Genomic DNA, 17311 nt, shown 5'->3' with positions numbered 1-17311 from the left:
AAACTTTACATGAGTTATTATGACTTTGATAAAATAGGGACATCCTACCAACATACACTTTACTTGTGATAGTTGAGGTGAGCCACATTAATGTTAATAACACAATAACATGCACAAATTGAATTATGGAAGGAAATTCTCTAAAGTCACTCAGTTTAACCAATATAGCAGCTAAATCTCTATCAGTAAAGTTTTTATCAGTGAAAGTATATCTTCTAGTGGTTTGGGTACTAGGCTTCATGTGATAAGGTCATAGGCTTGATTCCTGGATCACCTGACATTGTATTCTTGAGCAAGGCACTTTATTTCATGTGCTCCAAGCTATACAGCGGTGAGTACCAGCCTAATTGCTGGTGCAGCTCTCCCCACCTCACACTCTTGCTGTCGAATCTTTGATGTTTGACTTGGTTAAGAGTAGGAGTGTTGAGAGTGTGTCTATGCTTGTGACTACATAGGTATTAAAAAAACAATTAGCAAAAATCCAGTACAAACTGTTGATCATACTTGCTGATAAACGAGAGCTAAGCTTTATATTCTTTAACCCCTTCAAAATGAAGACTTGATGCTTTAAATCTTAAATCTTAAGACAGCTTGCTACAAAATAAATTTAGATAATCATGGCTACCTTCAAAAGTAGTTGTTTCAGTCATATGATACAACAATTATACTCACCTGGTGAATTAGCAAGAATAATGACAGCATTTAAGGTGTACCAGATAAAATCTTGTCACAGTGTGTCACACTGAATACCCCCGAGAACTACGTTAAGGGTACACGTGTCTGTGGAGTGCTCAGCCACTTGCACGTTAATTTCACGAGCAGGCTGTTCCGTTGATCGGATCAACTGGAACCCTCGATGGAGTGCCAACAACAACAACAACATCCAGCCGGGATGAATTATAACCTTCCACAGTAAGAAGGCAGTCATCCCTGTAGAGTCCTCTTCCAATATAGGAAAGTTAAGTCTTAATGTTGTACAGTAAATAGAGTCCGACGAGGTCAGTAACTTGAATGGGGTTCATGGAGCTCATGGTCACACGCACACACACATTTCCCCAACATGGGACAAGGGAGGAGAATCAATCAATGTCCATTAACCCATTTGTGCCGAAATGTTTCAAGTGAATGAAATTGTCTGAAAATTAAGACAATTACTACTATTTTGACCTAAATAACAACTGCAAAAATTTCATTGAAATTCGTTTGATACAGGCTGCATATGCGTTAAGAACATGTTTCATTCTTTGATACAGATCATACACAAAACACAATTTGTATCAAGTATTTGCTTTATACCCTTATAAATTAAGTGTCAGTTTAAACGGACGATCGATCGGCATGAATGGGTTAAATAAGTTATAGCAAAGAGAAAAAGAAATAAATAAAGAATTTGATCAACAAAAATTAAATATATCACATTTCGTACATCTGCTCTATTTATCATGACAAGTCATATAAGGGTCAGCTAGAGAAAGAACAAGTGGTGGAGACTAAGAGAGAAAACTTTGCTTACATTTGTGTTCGGATGAGAATAGTAGCAACTCCAATTCCAATGCCAATAATTAAACCTAATTCTATGGTGGTGAGAATAATTGCTAGAAATGTACCAATCCATATAACCTGCAATGAAAAAAACAGGAATATTTTGATAACTGAGATGACAAAATCCTGCCAGTGATCATCCCTGGTTCTATAATACAATATTCTTGTTTTAAAATAATATCAATAATTCCCATTAAAATAAACTTAATTCTATATTGCTACTGATGTTTACTACAAATATACTAACCCATCTAGGATTCTGTACAGAATCCTAGATAGACTTCATTAGATTCTTAATGACCTCACTCTCTGTGGTAATAAAATAATGATAGGAACCCTTACATACATAGCTTGTCAACAACATTCTGTGATTAAATATGTATCCTTTTGAAACAACAGACCTCTTATATAGGATACAGTCAGTAACATCTTAAGATGAGGGCACGCTGAGCTGTTACCAAAATCCCCATGAGTCTAGACAAACATTCCTATGCTCGTCTATGTATGCTGTGGCTTGCAGCCAACAGCTAATGCTACAAACCCTAGGGCATTACTTTTCCCCAGGGATTAATAGTGCTGTCAAGGTGGCTCTAGATTCAGTAAAGTATCTAACTAGCTTAGTTACATCAAATTGGAATCGGAATGAATTACAGTTGACATGAACTTGTTGTCATAAACAATAAGTCCCTTACAAAACCCAGTGTTTCCCACCGGAGCAGTGTGATGTTGGGGGTAGGGTGAGGATTGACAAAAAAAAAAAGATGGACAAATTGCCATGTTTAATAAAAGGAGGTTATTTGGATGCAAACTCTATTTTGTCTACTCCTAAATATAAAAGTGTGAATGTGTGGGTGGATGGGGTTAATTTCTATAATATTCTGGTGGTGGTAGGATTGGTAGAGTTGAAGGTGGTGATGGTGAGGATAGTGGGGCAAGGTATTGGTCAGTTTGAGAAGCACAGCCATAACCCATTGTATCATACAGGCAAGTCTGTGTATGCGAAGGTAAGTTAGTGCATGCAAGGTATGACCAGTGAATGTGAGGTAATAGGAGTACGTAGGATAAGTGAGTGAATATGGGGAAAATTAGGGTATTTGTGCTAAGTTAGTGAATATAAGGCAAGTCAGGGTATGTGGGGTAACTCAGTGAATTTTTGGTTGTTGCAGGTGTTGTTTAGCATTAGATCAGCCTTTATGAACAAGCCTTTGAACAAAGAGACATTCCAACCATGACCAACCCATTTTTTCATTTTCACAACTACATTGTGTCTTATCTAGGACCACACTGTTCAATGTGTTCTTCCTATTTAGGTGTGTGATCTGAGGGAACACTGATCGCTATTTCTAGCAGGTCAGGCATGTGTCTAAATGAATGAATTCCACTGCTATGTTGTAAATCAATTACTTTGATCTAGAAAGCAGATATAAGAAATACTTACACAGTCACAGGGGCTGATACGCCATAATCGTTTTAATGTACAGATCTCTTTCAACATTGACTTCAGGGATACCAGGATGATAGAGGACAGGACACACTTTGATGAGAGAAAAGACGGTTGCAACAAGTTTATAACAAAGATATTAATTAAAAGTAATATCATCAATGTTTTAACCATTTGCCGGCATGGGTCAGACAAATTACAGCTGTTACTTTACATATATTTATGATTACGCAAAGAAAATATCTATAAATTATATATAATGATAATATATAATAACTCTCTCATTTATTTATTGTTATTGATATAAAGATTATTCAGAGTAACTAACAAATAATGGTCCTTATTTATGTAGTTTATTGAAGGGAGAACTGTGCAAATTAAGATAAACAAAACAACATGAATATACATATATACATACATATATACACATATATATACATACCATATATACCCACATTATACATATACATATATACACATACACACACACATATATATATGTATATATAGATAGATACACACAGACAAATATACATACAAAACAAATACATGCATATATATATATATAACTATATACAGACACATTCTTATGCATACACACATACTCATAGATATGTATAAATTATAAAATTTTTTATATGCACATACATATATACATACCAGGGACGTGCCGCCTGGGTAGATAAGGTAGGCAGTTCTTACCCTGAATAAAATAGTTCGATAGTAACATTTTCCTTTTATGGCAGAATATGCACCTAATTCAGTAAAACTATGAAAATTACTCTGATTATTATGCTGAGAAGATCCAGAACTTGACTGAAGATAGAAAACTCTGAATGATCTGTCCTTGTTTTTTCTTGTCCTTTTTTTGTATCATCTAGCTGTCTGGATGTTTTGTTGTCACCTGTTGTGTTCTTGTTCTATTTTTGTATTCTTTTATATATATATTTATATATATTTATATATATATGTACACACACACACACACACACACACCTCACAGAAGCAAGGTGGCTAAGTTCCTTTCAAGCGTTGGGCCTCATGGAGGCAAAGTGGCTGAGCTCCTTTCGAATGTTGGGCCTCACAGAGGCAATGACCAAGACTTTTGGCATTATGTAGTGCTTGAGAAGAAAACCCATCAAACCCAGAAAAATCACAGTTGTAGCAGATACTGGTGTCATGAAAATGGCACCCATTACATTCTTGGAGTGGTTGGCATTAGGAAGGGCATCCAGCCATAGAAAACCATGCCAGATCAGAATGGAGCCTGGTGTAGCCTTCCAGCATGCCAGCCCATCAAACTGTCCAACTCATGCCAGCATGGACAATGGACATTAAATGATGATGATGATGATGTACATTCTTTTATTCTTTTACTTGTTTCAGTTATTTGACTGAAACAGTTATTTGGTGCTGGAGCACCACCTTTTAGTCAAAGAAATCAATTCCAGGACTTATTCTTTGTAAGCCGGTTACTTATTCCACCAGTCTTTTTGCTGAACTGCTAAGTTACAGGGATGTAAACACACCAATACTGGTTGTCAAACAATGGTGATGGGAACAAACACAGACACAAAGACACACACGATGGGCTTCTTTCAGTTTCCATCTACCAAATTCACTCACAAGGCTTTGGTCAACCCGAGGATATAGTAGAAGACACTTGCCCAAGATGCCACACAGTAGGACTGAACCTGGAACCATGTGATTGGGAAGCAAGCTTCTCACCACACAGCCATGCCTGCGCTTGTTGGACTTTTTCAATTTTTGGTTACCAAATCCACTCACGAAGCTTTGGCCAGCCTGAGGCTATAGTAGAAGACAGTTGCCCAAGGTTCCACAAAGCAATTTAAAATAATTTCATCACAGATATTTTTTTCCAGTGGTGCTCATGACCTCCTTTGCAAGGCCTAAAAAACTGGTGGAGTGAAGGACAAAGGTATCCTCAAACTAGAGACCTGGCCTGAATGCTTGCAGCAGAATGGATTTTTCTGTTAAAGGTATCCAAGATGTCAGGTGGTGGTGTTAATCAAGGTGATAGATTAAGTCTGCCACTCAAGAAAGCCACAACAAGATTTGAACTTGGAATACAAAGAGTCAGAACAAATGCCACAAGGTGTCTTTTCCAGTGTTCCAACATTTCCACCATTCAACCTCCCTGGGCTGGTAATTATATTCATTGATCTCAGAAGAATGAACGGCACAGATGACTTTGATGGAATTTGAACTCATAATGCAAGGATAAATACCACAAGGTAGATTCTAATGATTCTGCTTATCTGCTACCTTGCATGGAGAAATCATCATCATCATTGTCGTTGCCAAAACCACCGCCACCACCACCACCATTTAACGTTCATGTTCTATGCTAGCATGGGCTAGACAGTTTGAGAGGATTCAATGAGTTCAAGAAGTGCATCATGTTCCAATGTCTATTTTGGTGTGGTTTCTATAGCTGGAGGATCTTCCTAATGTCAATCACTTTACATAATATACTGGATACATTTTTTGTGGTACCAGCATCAGTGAGGATCTCATGCAGTCTGCAAGAATAGGATCTCTTTTGACTGAGCACAACGACAGTAGAGATAAGGGCAAATTTATACTATGGGATGAGGGGTTAAAGTGAGAGAGAAGGGTCCAGAAAAGCACAAGTTTTAGGAGAGAAAAATAACTATAAGACTTACATTTGGAAGAGGCCTCAGAAGGGGTCCAGCAACTAGAATCATGAGCAAGACAAAAAAACTTCCAAACAGACTGGCAATCTGGAAATGAGAAAATTCAATTTGTTGTGAAATCTGCCTTTCACAAACATCTTCATATTAACCCTAACTTTTTTAAAAAGTTTAACTTGACTTTTGAACCATGTATCTACAAAGAAATGATGCATCTTAGAAGAGGATTTTATATATTACTGTTTTACATTCATTTTTCCTGTTCTCACATGGATGAACTGTATTTTTTGTTTGTTTCTTTTTAAACAAATTCAGACATTTGTATATTACTGAGGCAATGTAATTTACTTCCAGATGTCCTTCCTATTTCTAACTTGTAAAATGTGAACATATTTTGTTTTTATTTGTCATTTAGTTGAAGGAGCATGCCCATAACTTCTGCAGTTAGATTTTGGAGAGTGATAAGGTTGATATTCAGGTTGAATATCTGACAGTTAATGTGTATATGTAAAACATGCATAAGAAGAAAATTCCAGAGAATTGGAAGCTTTGACAAAGAAGGAATGGGCAAAATTTTTTTGTGTAGAATTTGTGGAGTGAGACACAGAAAAAGAGTTGTGCACTGAGTGAGCCAGTGTGAAGTTGGTACATAACTTGTAAGTTCAGAAAAGTAGAAGCCATTATAGCAGAGTAGAAGGAACAGAATGAAGAAACTGCTTCTCTGTGGCTGTAGTGTGTTGGTTAGTGAGGCTGTAGTGTGGATAATCAGCTGAATAGCATTTTTGGATGTGGAATAGTGTGTTTATTAACACTATCTCATGACATAATAAGACAGTTCAAGCAAAAGAAATTGATAATGCTTAACTTAAAAGGTCCTAGTGAGAGAATCATAGATAATAACAAACCAAACAGAAGCCATGATATTCTCAGCTAATAATTATAACATTTATTTGTATGAAGTATTCTAGAATTCCTTTGTTTCATGAGATAATTAACAATGAATTAATGAACAGGTTAAGAATGTTCTTTGAACATTCTTAGTTTGAATGTAGGTACCTATAGACATGAATATATTTATGCATTTACAATAGGAATCAGATAGAAAGCATTTTATAAAACTTCTTTAGACATATGTCATTCTTTAGATATCTGTCATTCTATCAAACATTGTTAGACAGCTGTCATTTTATCAAATGTCATTAGACATCTGTCCTTATGTAACAACTTTCACCAGACATCTCTTATAAAACAGCTATCAACAGATATCTTGTTAAACACCTTCCATCAGACATCTGTCATAAAAAAAGCAATGATCAAATATCTCTCATAATACAATCTTCCCTCAGAACTTCATTAGACACCTGTCAGTAGGTACCTTTCATTGAGAAGTATTACTCTCATGTCTGGAACAGTGCTGTTGTTGAACACACACACACACACACACACACACACACAGACATCCTACACCACATCCAGAAAAAGGTCACTGGAGTGATAGTTATAAAGTCACTCACAAACATGCCCCAGCTTCTGATTCACAAGCATGCTGTCTCCTCCCTCTGATTTTCCTGCCACTACTATAACTCTGCTCCTCAGAGCTGGCTGGACTAAGGTCACCGACATTTAGGTATTCCTGACCCATTCATTTCTCCTCTTCTCATACCCTTGATGTGTCCCCATCTTCAACCCTGTACTAATCACCACACTTGTCTTTGTTCTGCAGGAGGTTTTCCATTGAAATTCTCTCCCAGCTCACAGGTATTGACCTGCAAATGTTCAAGAGGAATATTAATGGCATCAACCTCAATGATCAACGAGAGTTTGTAAAAAATCCATGGGTACTGTCCCTTCCCCCAGACTCAGTAAATAAAAGAAAATTATGGAGTTTCAAACTTATATCCAATAGGATATTTCCATCATTGATGAGACCTTGTCAATTCTAAGGTGAGACAGCAATATGATGCTTTGTTATGTTTCTTATTATTGCTAGAATGAAAGTAATATTTACTTACCTGAGACTTACCCCCACTGGAAAACTGTACAGTTGTACGAGAAAGTGCACCAGCTGCAGTGAAGCAACTAAATACAGGACATATGATGTTGACAGCCCCATATGCAATTAACTCCTGCAAAAAACAAGACAATAAACTTCAGGTATAAAACTGGTAAATATGTCTTCTTCTTTCCAATATCTAGGACAAAGAAACTCACTGTCTACATTGGGAGGCCATTAAAATAAACACACCAGATTGTTCATTTACCTTGAGCTCCATGGCCACTAGTGGGTGTGCTTTTGGTCTACATCAGCTTGTTTGCTATGGGCCACATATTTGCCATGCAGAGGTTTTTGTTCAAATGCTTTTTACTTTGCCATTGATTTCACCTTCTTTGCAACAACAGTTGCTACACTTCCATCATGCTGTTCAATCTGGACATTATGCATGAATTCATTAGTACATTTTTTGCTCTCCTTCATGACAGAATGAAGCTTCTTATGTCACTTGTGGTTTTTAACGAGGTTTAGCATCCAGTTGATAGATATTTCAAGATATTTGGCCAGTCCAATAGTAGTGGTTTTGTAAGAGATTTCAAATTCAATCATGCCTCAACTTCTTTGGACTCTGGGAAGGTAAAGATGATCTGTATCTGCCTCTGAGTGGTGCATCTTATTGCAAGTTGGCAGCTTAAGGATTTTCCTGTCAATCTTCCTTATTTCACTCATATTCTAGTCCAACACATTGAAACTGTAAATAACAACTGGAACTGCTAAGGAATTTATAGTAACACCTTGTTATGTGCATTTAACTCGGATCATTATTGTCTTTATCATTATCATTATTATTAAGGTAGCAAGCAGGCAGAATCATTAGCACGTGGGATAAACTGCTAAGTTGTATATTGTTTGTCCTTATGTTCTGAGTTCAAATTCCACCAAGATCAGCTTTGACTTTCATCCTTTCAGAATCAATGAAATAAGTACAAGTTGATCAATGGGATTGATGTAATCAACTAGCTTCCTTTCCCCAAAAATTTCAGGCCTTATGCTTATAGTAGAAAGGATTATTATTATTATTATTATTATTATTTGAATTCAGATACTGCTGAGATCAACTATGCCTTTCATCCATTTGATGTCAATAAATTAAGCACCAGTAAAACACTGGGGTCAATGTGTTCAACTAGTTCTCTTCTCCCAAATTTTTGCATAAACAGAAGAAATAGAAGATTGTAATGTTTACATGTTATTGATGTTTAGCCCTTGGCTCCAAGTCAGCCCTGATTGAGCAGACCTATGATTAAAGTGTTCCAGCATTGACCGTCACATATTTTACACAGATGCATGGCAAAAAAAGTATATTGGGCTATGTGGCCAGTTCCACATAAAAGCATCTGTGCTGGTGTTGTGTAAATGCACCCATGCCAGTGGCATGTACAAAGTATTCAGAACTGAATACGAAAGTGGTTGGTGTTAAGAAGAGCATCCAGTTGTAGAAACCATGCTACCACAGACAATTGGACCCCGAACATCTCCCAGCTGGCCAGCTCGATGTCAAATCCATGCTAGCATAGAAAGCGGATGTTAAACACTGATGATGATGATGATGATGATGTTATTGAATTTAGAAAGAGGTGGAGAGAGAGAGAGAGACAGACATAAGCTGGAGTAGTCATGCCTCTCCTCTACAGCAAGACACCTGTTCCTGTCACTTTATCCTACTTTAACCTCTCAAGACTTGACATAGAGTCACCTCCCTTAATACTACACCTCCACTCTGTCTAGTGGCTTCTGTAAAGTGGTTGGCATTAGGAAGAGCATCTGGCTGTAGAAAACACTGTCAAAGCATACATTGGAGCTCAGTGCAGTCATCTAGCTTATCAGACCCTGTTGAACTATCTAACCTATGCTTCACTTACCCCAACAGGTCTTCGCAAGTGCAGTTTATTGTCCAATGATTGAAGGGTACTCTTAAATGGGCTGGTTATATTGCACTGGCATAGGCCATGCTTACGGTCTCACTTGGCTTGCCGGGTCTTCTCAAGCACAGCATATCTCCAAAGGTCTCGGTCACTTGTCATTGTCTTGGTGAAGCCCAATGTTTGAAGGTCGTCCTTCAACACCTCATCCCAGGTCTTCCTGGGTCTACCTCTTCCACAGGTTCCCTCTACTGCTAGGGTGTGACACTTTTTCACACAGCTGTCCTCATCCATATGCAACACATGACCATACCAGTGCAGTTGTCTCTCTTGCACACCACAACTGATGCTTCTTATGTCCAACTTTTCTCTCAGAGCACTTACACTCTATCATGTATGCACACTGACTTTACACATCCAGCGGAGCATACTAGCTTCATTCCTTGCAAGCTTATGCATGTCCTCAGTAGTCATGGCCCATGTTTCACTGCCATGTAGCATGGCTGTTTGCATGCATGCATCATGCAGTCTACCTTTACTTCCCAGTTAGCCTTCTTTTGATATTGCTGCACCTCTTATGTGTCCATAGCATAGATTGGGTACATCTTATGGAGTTTCTACCTACGCCTTTTCTACAGGTTGAGCAGGGCCATCTACCTGAAGGGATTTGTGGTTTGTCTGCCTTGCTACTTATTAAGACTTTGGTTTTTGCTAGATTGACTCTAAGGCCCTTCGATTCTTGAATTCCTCTGTTATTACTTGGATGACTATGATGAATAAGAGGGGGCTGATCCTTGGTGGACTCCTACTCCTAACCGGAATTCTTCACTGTACTCGTTGCCAACCCTCACCTTACTGACAGCATCCCTGTACATGGCTTGTACAGCTCTCATTAAACACTCATCTATCCCTAGTTTCTGCATTGTCCACCAGATAAGGGATCAGGGAACCCTGTCAAAGTCTTTCTCCATGTCAACGAAAGCCAGGTAAAAAGGTTTATCTTTGGCTAGGTATTTCTCCTGCATCTGTCTTCCCAGAAATATAGCATCAGTGGTGCTTTTCCCTGGCACAAAGCCAAACTGCATTACGTCTAGACTGACTCTCTCCCTAATTAGTTGGGCTAAGCAGCATTCATATTTTAAGTGCAATTGGTGTGCTTCATCATTAATACACCACCATAACACAGATTGATGTCTGATTGGAAAAACAGCTTACCTTATTAGCATTGATGTAGTAGCCTTCTTTCCGTGCAATTATAACAGCAACAGATATTGACTGAGCAAAGGCTACAAGACCAATTATGACACTCTGAGAAATGTAATCTGCAGCATAAGAGATGTCAGGCATAACTGGCATAGGCAACCTGGAAGACAAAGGGAATGGAGAAACAAAACTTTATCAACAAGATAGGAAATTTTATAGAGTTTTAACTAAAAATAGGTAACATAACAGTAAATACATGTTCACCCTTTTGATACCAACCCACAAGAGACTGTCTTTGGTGCAAATTTCCTGCTTTAAAGTAATATAAATTAAAACCTATCAAAATTTTATATTAATATATGTTGCAAACACCTGCTTAATAATGAAAAAAGTTATTTTACTAAATTCATTATTTTCAAAAAGTGAAATGAAGGTGGTGTATTTCGATAGAAGTATGGTAACAAGCAACTTAAGGAATATTAGAACTGATAAAGTTTGAAAATATTTGGCTATTTGTTGGATCAGAGGTCACTGTTATAATTAGGGTTTTAGGGTATATGTCAAGGTGGAACCAATTTTGGATGTAGGTCTTGGTAGTCATAATAAATATTTAAAAGCAAACATCCAACAACTGAAGGAATAAGACTAAAAAAAAAAAAAATCCAGAGGAGTTGGGAACTTAGTGAATTAAATAAAGTGTAGTGTGTCTGAGATGAGTGTCACCTTGAGTGTCTGAAATGGGAAAAGTGTGATGTGCTTAAGTTGTGTGTAGCTCAATGTTATGTGACTAAGCAAGGGCAAGTGTTGAGTGTCTCTGAAGTGAGAAAAGTGTAGGGTGTTGTGGCAAAAAGCCAGTAGTTATGTGTAACTATGATAACTATACTGTGGGGTGGTGTAACTGAAGTGAGTGGAAATTGGAGTGAAATTATGGGGAATATGATTTAAGAATCAGTCAAAAATTAAGATGTAGTCCAATGTGTTTTAGGCAATGTGTTAATGGCAGAGACATTCAATATAACAGAAGCAGATGATATGACAATTCAGGACACAGACAGAAAATTTTCAAGGTAGCCTAAAATTGCTTTTGGAGCCTGAGAAACGAAAGGACCTTTCAAAATACAAGAGGGTTATCAGTTATTTTCTCCTTTTTAATAAGGGGAACCATCGGATATTTAAAGGCTTTCTCCTTGGTTTTCAGGGCCTTGGCTGATGTACTGTCTGAACCCCACTCTTATTAGTTTGGCTACAGGAGATTACAGTGTAACAGTAAAGGCCACAATATGTAGTGTAACAGTAAAGTCTACTAGGGTGTAGTGTAACAGTAACAGTCATTTTTATAATTATATAATCAATTTATCACATTTTCTGGAGCAGTGAAGGCACATGGCATAATGAATAAGATGCTGGGCTCATGGTCATGGGTTCGGTTCCTGAATTGGGTAGTGTATTATGTCCTTCAGCAGGATAACCAGCCAGAAATTGGTGTAGCCTTCTGCCTCTCTCCAGCTGTCACATCTTGAATGTTCTGCTGGGTTAAAGGCAGATCTACCAGAAGGATATCAGTGTTTTTAGTATATATATATAGATATCAAAAATAGTTAGCAAAAACATAGTACATGCTACCAGATGATAACCATATGCGAATAATGATTGTTTCTTTTGGGGGGGGGGGCATTCAATGTACTATTTATCAAGTATGTGCATGAATGAGTACATACAGTCACACATTTTTTCTGTTTAAATATTCTATACTATCCCATCACAAAATATGTGTATGAATGTGTATGTATGTATGCATGTATGTATGTATGTATTCATGCATGCATGTGAGTGTGTGCATGTTTGTGTTTCCTTGATTTGACATCATACAAATGAGTGTCTGTGATATAAGCAGTGACGTCCATTTCCAATATTGTGCAGAAACTTGTGTGGTCATGAGCAAATATTACCTTGCTTGGAAACAGGTGAGGGTGGACAACAGGAAGGGCATGTAGATGTTAAAGCAATGATGAAGAGGACAATGATTTCTAAATAATAAACTAGTTTCTAAAGGACCAACAAGCAATGCCAAAGGATATAATTTGACTACAGATAATGAGTAACAAGACAGAAATATTTAGAGTTAACTAAACCTAAATATTTTTTTCCTTAATCAAATTATTTCTACTTATTGTGATTATTTCTGATGTTGAAGCAATTAAATCAACATTTTTAATACAGCATTAAAATTTTAATCTTACCCAGATGGAATATTTCCAATAACAACAAAGTTATTTTTCTCATGGAGTTTCAAATAATATGAGACAACTGTTGAAAAAATCACCTGCAAGCATATATATATATATATATTTGTGTGTGTGTGTGTGTATACATACATACATACATACACACACACACACACACACACACACACACACATATATATATATATATATATATATATATATATATATATATATATATATATATATATATATATATATTTAAATATAAAATTGGAACAAAAACCCAATAGAGAGCATTAAAACATTTGGAGAGATAGATGATACATAGGCAGACAAGAGAAACAACAATTAGAAGGACAGGCAAAAAAAAAAGACAGGTCATTCTTTGCGTTCTTTCATCAGTCAAGTCCCAGAAATCATGACCATTTCGGGCAATATATATATATATATATATATATATATATATATATATATTTATATATATATATATATATACACACATATATATATATATATATATATATATATATATATATATATATATATATATATATATATATATATATATATATATATATATATATATATATATATGTATGTATGTATGTATGTATGTATGTATATATTTATATGTATATATGTATGTGTGTATAGACTATATATTATTATTGACTAATTTTTCTATGCACTAGGCCACTGGTAGTAAAAATTTCGGATCTATTTCTAAACGGGGGCACCAGTATTTTCTTAACGAAACACTAACGAAACACTTTGAAACTTGGGACACTGGTAGAATGTGTCATATAAAACATCTTTTACAGTCTTCTTAACAAAAAAACGTACATCGCAAGTTATTCCATGTTAAAGTTGTCGTATTTTTGTAATTTCAACCAATCACTGACGTCTATTCAGCTGAATAGAGTTACTGCTGGCCGGTCATAAAAATGTTATTCCCTGTGACATATTTCATCCGGTCTAATCGTAATTTATACGCATATATTGTTTATATAATAAATTACGCTGTGCGTATCTATGTGTGTAACAATTTTAGAGTTCGGATTCTAGAGTTAGGGTTAGTTTTAGGGTTAGGGTTAGGGTTAGGTTTAGGGTTAACAGTCTAGTTAGGGTTAGGGTTAGGGGATTAATACGATATACACCGTTACAGCGCTAACTGTTTTCAACTGAATAGACGTCAGTGATTTGTAGAAATTATCGAAATAAGACAATTTTTTACATGAAATAAATTCGAATACAAAAATTTTTTTCTGTTCTATAACACAAAATAGATAAGTATACGAAGTTTGAAAGTCTTTCGGTACCAAAAACACTACATAAAACATAAATGAAAACTGGTGCCCCCGTTTTGAAATAGATCCAAAATTTCTAAAATTTTTCTTATCCTGATATTATTAATTATATGTGTGTGTGTGTATATATATATATATATATATATGGGAGAATATACAAATAATAACAACAGACGAGGACAGGTGGTGTAAATAACAAAAGTATATATTAGTATGACGCTCGGGAATACGGAAAGTCTTTGACGTTTCGAGCTACGCTCTTCAACAGAAAGAATACGGAGACAAGGAGAAAAACACGGAGAAAAAAAATTGAATAGTGTTCAGTCAACGGTATATATATATATATATATATATATATATATATATATATATATATATATGGGTGTGTATGTGTGTGTGTGTTTGCTGAGGGTAGAAAGTTCAAACTGGGAGATATATTGAAAGCATTTCTAGAAGTCAAAGTGATCTAATGTGTGATGACAGGACTTGATGTACAAGTTCAGGGTGCTGAACTGACTAGGGCTTGGTATCTAGTAAAACACTCGGTGTCCCAGGTCTGTGAAGCAATCAGAGGTATTCAGTATAGGAGCTGTGCCATTATAAAAAAAATGTTCACCATTTTGTGCAATGTAAAACCATCCTGAATCCAAGTCTGAAATACATTGCTAAGATGCAGTGGTTTTAAGGTTGTGTAGGTGTATGTGTAGGGGGTGTTATGTGAACACTGTTGGTGGTGCAAGCAAGAAGGACAGCAGGAGAAATGTGTAGTAGGAAAGAAGTGGAGGAAGGAGAATTCGGAGGAGGAAAATGAGGATGGGAAGAGGCAAAAAGAAGGTTAGATCAGGAAGGGTAAGAGCTGGGGATGGGGTTGTGGTTGTGGCGGTGGGGAGTAGTGGCTACCAGAGGTGTAGGATTAATGATTGAGTAAAGCAGTGGAAAAGTAGATGAATAAAGTGACAGATGAAACAGAGGAAGTGAGTAAGAAATGGATAAAAGGGAATTGGAAAGAGGAAACCCAACAAAAGGATACTTGAAGGTACAAATCTAGGAGAGGGTGGAACAGAAGATAGCATGCAAAGAAGACAGGAAGAGTGAGATAGGATGTTTGCAATAAAGGGATGGTGTAAGAGGTGGAATGAAAGTAGAGTCAGATACTACAGGGGATAAGGCAAAGGTACAAGTATAGAATAAAGAAGGAGGTAGAGGAATGTTCTGGGGTTGGAATAGGAGGAGAAAGAGAAGGAAAAATAAATATATAAATGCAGAGGGGGAAAATATAATTAAAAAATAAAAGTTAACAACAATAAAGAAGGGTTGGGAACAGGATAAAAAAAGAAATAAGAGGGGAAGAATAGTAATTAAAAGAGGGCACAAGATAAATGAAAGTTAAAAAAAGTCAAAGATAAAGCAGAAAAAAAAAAGAGAAAAGAAAGATCATAAGAGATTGGTGCAGTACCAAAAAGTAGTAAAAAAATACCCAATGTAATTCAGATGGTAATGCAAATAGAGTTCCAAGGTGAATATCAAAGTTGGAGTTCTGAGATTGAATCTAGAGGAAATCTACATAAGTATTAAATATATGGAGTAAAGTCCAAAAACAAAGAACAATATAAAATGAAGAAAAGAAAATTATGAATATGGAATTATTTTAACACTTTATATATTAAAATTGTGTCTTTGACACTTTTGTTACCACATTTCTGTTGAAATACAGTCTTTGTTACAATTAATTTTGAAAATAATTAGGAATTTAATAAAATAACTTTATTATTATTAAATTGGGTCTCCAATAGAAGTTCTTAGTTTAGATCACTTTAAATAGGAATTTTGTTTTTAAAGAACCGGGTGTAGTCTCAGGCATGCTGGTATCAGAAGGGTTAACCAGAAGCAGATGAAAGATTTGTGAAGTCCATGTACAGAGATGCAGTCAACAAAGTGAGAGTTGACTGCATTTCTGTACATAGAAATGAGTTCAGCAAGGAATTTAGTGTGTAAATAGGTGCTCAACAAGACTCATTTTTCAGCCTCACTCCTATTTGTTATAGTTCTCCAAGTTATAACATGTAAATATATGATAGCTTATGTTACATAGATGACATAATCCAGGGGTTTTCAAACTGTGATCCGTGGACAAGACGGGGGGTCCATGGACAGCAAATACTTTTTATGGGCAATTTGATTTTAGGCCCAGGAAGACCTGGGCTGAGGTGGTGAGGCAAGACCTTCGAACATTGGGCCTCACCGAGGCGATGACTACTGACCGAGACCTTTTGAAATGTGCTGTGCGTGAGAAGACCTGGCCAGCCAAGTGAGATCGTTGCCAGTGCCCCTGGACTGGCTCTTGTGCGGGTGGCACATAAGATGCACCATTTTGAGCGTGGCCATTGCCAGTACCGCCTGACTGGCCTTCGTAGGATTTTCGAGTGAGATCATTGCCAGTGCCCCTGGACTGGCTCTTGTGCAGCTGGCACATAGAAGACACCATTTTGAACATGGCCGTTGCCAGTACCGCCTGACTGGCCTTCGTGTGGGTGACACATAAAAGCACCCACTACACTCTCTGAGTGGTTGGCATTAGGAAGGGCATCCAGCTGTAGAAACTCTGCCAAATTAGATTGGAGCCTGGTGTTGCCATCCAGTTTCACCAGTCCTCAGTCAAATCGTCCAACCCATGCTAGCATGGAAAGCGGACGTTAAACGATGATGATGATGATGATATGTTTTTTAATCGAAATATTTTAATTGACAATAAACCTATTTGTTAAATACTGTTAAATAAATAAATGTAAAAATATATGTTATTTTAAGCAAATATTTATGTATAAATTTCATAAGCGTTTATAAGGGGGTCCCTAAGGTAAAACCTGAAATATAAAGGGGTCCGCAAGTCAAAAAGTTTGAAAACCCCTGACATAATCAGTAATTACATAATTACATAATGACGATATAACCAGTAATTACAGACATAATCAATAATTACATAGTAATACATAGATGACATAA

At 36.5% G+C, this 17311-nt stretch overlaps 1 protein-coding gene and 1 long non-coding RNA gene across 7 annotated transcripts in view; one reads left to right on the top strand and one right to left on the bottom strand.

Annotated features, from left to right (window-relative positions):
• The window catches only part of LOC106880913 (sulfate transporter), a 65134-nt gene that overhangs the window by 15956 nt on the left and 31867 nt on the right, over positions 1-17311 (bottom strand). For all 5 annotated transcript variants that reach the window (XR_016242566.1, XM_089355005.1, XM_089355003.1 and 2 more), the window contains exons 7-12: positions 13017-13099; positions 10789-10936; positions 7671-7784; positions 5671-5748; positions 2981-3076; positions 1514-1620 (exon numbers count right to left, since the gene is read on the bottom strand). Coding sequence is in view for 4 of the 5 variants with exons in the window: in XM_089355005.1 (XP_089211131.1) it covers positions 1514-1620; positions 2981-3076; positions 5671-5748; positions 7671-7784; positions 10789-10936; positions 13017-13099 (626 nt within the window). In the remaining variant the exon portion in view is untranslated. The remainder of the gene's footprint in view (positions 1-1513; positions 1621-2980; positions 3077-5670; positions 5749-7670; positions 7785-10788; positions 10937-13016; positions 13100-17311) is intronic.
• LOC149134618 (uncharacterized) overlaps positions 1-17311 on the top strand; it is a 73514-nt gene that overhangs the window by 30351 nt on the left and 25852 nt on the right. The gene's annotated exons all lie outside the window — the stretch shown is intronic.

The sequence above is a fragment of the Octopus bimaculoides genome, chromosome 7, assembly GCF_046866305.1.
Source record: "Octopus bimaculoides isolate indiv1 chromosome 7, ASM4686630v1, whole genome shotgun sequence".
Taxonomy (NCBI): Eukaryota; Metazoa; Mollusca; class Cephalopoda; order Octopoda; family Octopodidae; genus Octopus; species Octopus bimaculoides.
Note: the sequence above shows the minus strand (reverse complement) of the source record. Positions and strands in the feature narration are given on the sequence as shown.